At 46.1% G+C, this 3,248-nt stretch overlaps 1 protein-coding gene across 1 annotated transcript; it reads right to left on the bottom strand.

Moving 5' to 3' along the window:
• Positions 1–1,231: 1,231 nt before the first annotated feature.
• Positions 1,232–2,840, bottom strand: LOC135496073 (uncharacterized). The gene is made up of 5 exons (XM_064785190.1): positions 2,771–2,840; positions 2,587–2,658; positions 2,360–2,481; positions 1,474–1,773; positions 1,232–1,321 (listed from the first exon to the last, which is right to left on the bottom strand). Exons 4-5 carry the CDS (start codon positions 1,771–1,773, stop codon positions 1,232–1,234), a joined length of 390 nt encoding a protein of 129 aa, XP_064641260.1. The 5' UTR covers positions 2,360–2,481; positions 2,587–2,658; positions 2,771–2,840.
• Positions 2,841–3,248: the final 408 nt, after the last annotated feature.

Raw genomic sequence — 3,248 nt, 5'->3', positions numbered from 1 at the left:
AGTCGGGCAGTTGCATGTCTATTTGGACTTTCAGACATGCTTCACCATCTTTCCAGAATAAATTTTTTTTTAATATGTCAACACATCCTCAGCACCTTCCATTTTGCTCGCAAGGAAGTAATGGGGGGGAAACCCGAACATTTCAGTTCAGGGCAGCGAGAAAAAGGAAGATGCCCAACAGGGAGGGGGGGGGGGGCTAGCCAAAAATCCTCCCAAAGTGATCATCTTCTAACAACTTCGTTTGGGGCTAATAGCGATCACTGCAAGGGTCCTCCGTGGCTGTACGCAGGTAGCGAAATCGAATGGCCGAGACAAAGCCTGCCTGGGTTTAAATAGCCTTGCTCGACAATGGAAAGGCACTGAGGGTGTCAACACATCCTCAGCACCTTCCATTTTGCTCGCAAGGAAGTAATGGGGGGAAAACCCGAACATTTCAGTAGATATGCCCTGAAATTGATGGCGTTATCATAAAAAAATCCACCCATTACTCCCCAAAACCCAAAACTGGTAGCGAACAAAAGTTGACAAACATATATCTACGTATGTTAGGTTTATTCAAAAACATAACGTGTCCGTGAACACGCTAACAAAGTACAAAAGATAAATGGCATTTCGCATTCCCCAACTCGCCCAAGTAACTTGTGTATCTCAACGCCATCTTCTAACCACGAGGTTACTTGATCCATCGGCTTTCCGACTTCAGCCAATGCATCAATAATTTTGAACCATTCATTCAAGCATTCGTGTGTCTGCCCTGCTACAAAGTAATTTGGGTCTCTTAAAGGAAGGGAACTGACATCAAATTAATCTGAACTCGCCCCTAAAATGTCCTACCCCCAACCCGCGCAGAGACGAAGTCTCCGCTGGGGCAGAGTGCCCTGGGATGGAGGGAGAAGTGTAATTTAGGCTTATTCTGAAGATTTTGCCGCCCTAGATGCTGCCTTCATCTTATCGCATTCTCGAAGCCAGTGGTCGTTACCACCACAAAAGTAACAGTTGGAATTTTTACCACCCCTGCCTGTGCCACCTCTGGAGCGATAGCCCCTGCCTCTGTAAGAGCCTCGTCCCCCACCCAAAAGTGGAGAGAATAGCTGGCCAAAGGAGGCCGCCGCCGCAAGTTGCGGATAAAGGTTGTCTAATGGTGACTACGGGGATGAGGGACCGTTCTCCTGATCGGACGATTTGGCCGCCGCTTCCTCGCGTTTACGCTCTGGCTTCTTGAGGCACTTGGCTAAAGCTTTGGATACGATCTCGCCTGTGCCACCGCCCAAAACATTGGCTGGACAGTGGCGCAATCTGCCGAACCGGAGGCGTTAGGTTCCTGAAAGCAAATGCACATGGTTAGCTTTGCGGATATGATTATGCTCATGTAAACTACAAATACTTAGGCTGAACATGATTATAACGATAATAACGAGGCTAGCATACTTGCTACCAGACATGTTTAATCCGAAAATACACATAGAGACGTACATTCAGCCTTTGTCCCTCCGGTTGCCCCATTTCATTGGCCAGAAGAATCGCACAGTGCAACACTAGTCGCTGTGAGGAACTATCCCTGCCAGCTGCAGCCAAAACATCTGTCATGTCCTTGCCCGTTAAATGATGGAATCGATCTGCTAGTTCGTCCGCCTCCAAATCATCGAGCGGCTCATCCTTCGCCATCCGCGCATATTCCTTCGGCTCCACGCATTCCTGGAGTTTGCCAAAAAGGGTGACCAGACTTATCCCTTTCAATGTATGGTATTTCTTCAATACCGTCGGTGCGACCATCTGAAACGGGCGAGCGAGATATACTGTGTGCCACAAGAATGTACCCCCACCCTACAAATTGGCGTAGGGGAAAACTCTCTGAGGTTACCGACACCAGAAAATATGTCCTAGGGCGCCACTCTGATCGCCAAATTAAGTCTCTCTCATTTAAGACACCAGCAGACTGGCCCGGGGCGACACTCTGATCCCCAAATTAAGTCTCTCTCATTTATGACACCAGAAGGCTGGCCTGGGGCGACACTCTGATCCCCAAATTAAGACTTGCTCTCTCTAACCGACACCAGCAAGCTGGCTTGGGGCGTCACTCTGATCCCCAATTTTAGTCGGATTTGAAATCGGAAACATTAGAAATACGAAGTGGAAAATGCAAAATGAAAACCGGCAGAAAGTAAATCCAAAGCACGAAGACGACGTGGCCGAGTGCCATGCATACAGTGGCCATACATACCTTGGAAATATAGTGACGGAGAACACAAAAGCGGAACGAAGTGACCCGCAGCGGAGAGAAAAATCGAATGGCCGAGACAAAGCCTGCCTGGGTTTAAATAGCCTTGCTCGACAATGGAAAGGCACTGAGGGTGCTCACCAATTCCAGATTTCCCTCTTTGTCCCTATCTGTTGGAAGCGCCGACTTGTCATTCTGAACTCGCCACTTCACATAGTCCCTCAAATGGCGGACAAGGCCTTTCCAAGGAAGTTCTTGAGGACCTGAAAGACAAAAATTAATTGGGTTAATTTTTTCACATGGAAATATGTATTCATGCTTAAAAACGTATAATACTTAATCAGTAAAGAAAATCAGAAAAAACTTACTATGCGTGGCAAGATCATTTGACGCAGCAGACGTGTCCGACACTTCCTTTTCCTTTTCTTCTTTTTGCAATCCTGAAAAAGTGTAATTATTTTGAATATGCGTAGCATGAGGGCAATAATTACAGTATGTAATCGAGAGGAGGAGATAAAAATACGAGTGTTGTGAATGAAATTTTCAACTCACCAGGCAGAGGACTTGTTGGGGGAACACCCAATACATAGGCCGACGCTTCCTTTACCTTTTCTTCTTTTTGCAATCCTGAAAAAATGTAATTATTTTGAATATGTGTAGCATGTGGGCAATAATCACAGTATGTAATTGAGAGGAAGATATAAAAATACAAGTGTTGTGAATGAAATTTTCAACTCACCAGGCAGAGGACTTGTTGGGGGAACACCCAATACATAGGCCGACGCTTCCTTTACCTTTTCTTCTTTTTGCAATCCTGAAAGAATGTAATTATTTTGAATATGTGTAGCATGAGGGCAATAATCACAGTATGTAATTGAGAGGAAGATATAAAAATACGAGTGTTGTGAATGAAAATTTCAACTCACCAGGTAGAGGGCTTACTTCAGCCACAACAGTTGGGGGAGCACCCAATGCAGCTGGCTTTGTAGACATGGGCCGTTGCTGGCTAGGCCTTGAAGCAGCGGCACCC

This window comes from Lineus longissimus, chromosome 11 (assembly GCF_910592395.1).
Source record: "Lineus longissimus chromosome 11, tnLinLong1.2, whole genome shotgun sequence".
NCBI classification, from domain to species: domain Eukaryota; kingdom Metazoa; phylum Nemertea; class Pilidiophora; order Heteronemertea; family Lineidae; genus Lineus; species Lineus longissimus.
The sequence above is the reverse complement of the archived record's forward strand: the minus strand, read 5'-3'. Positions and strand labels throughout refer to the sequence as shown.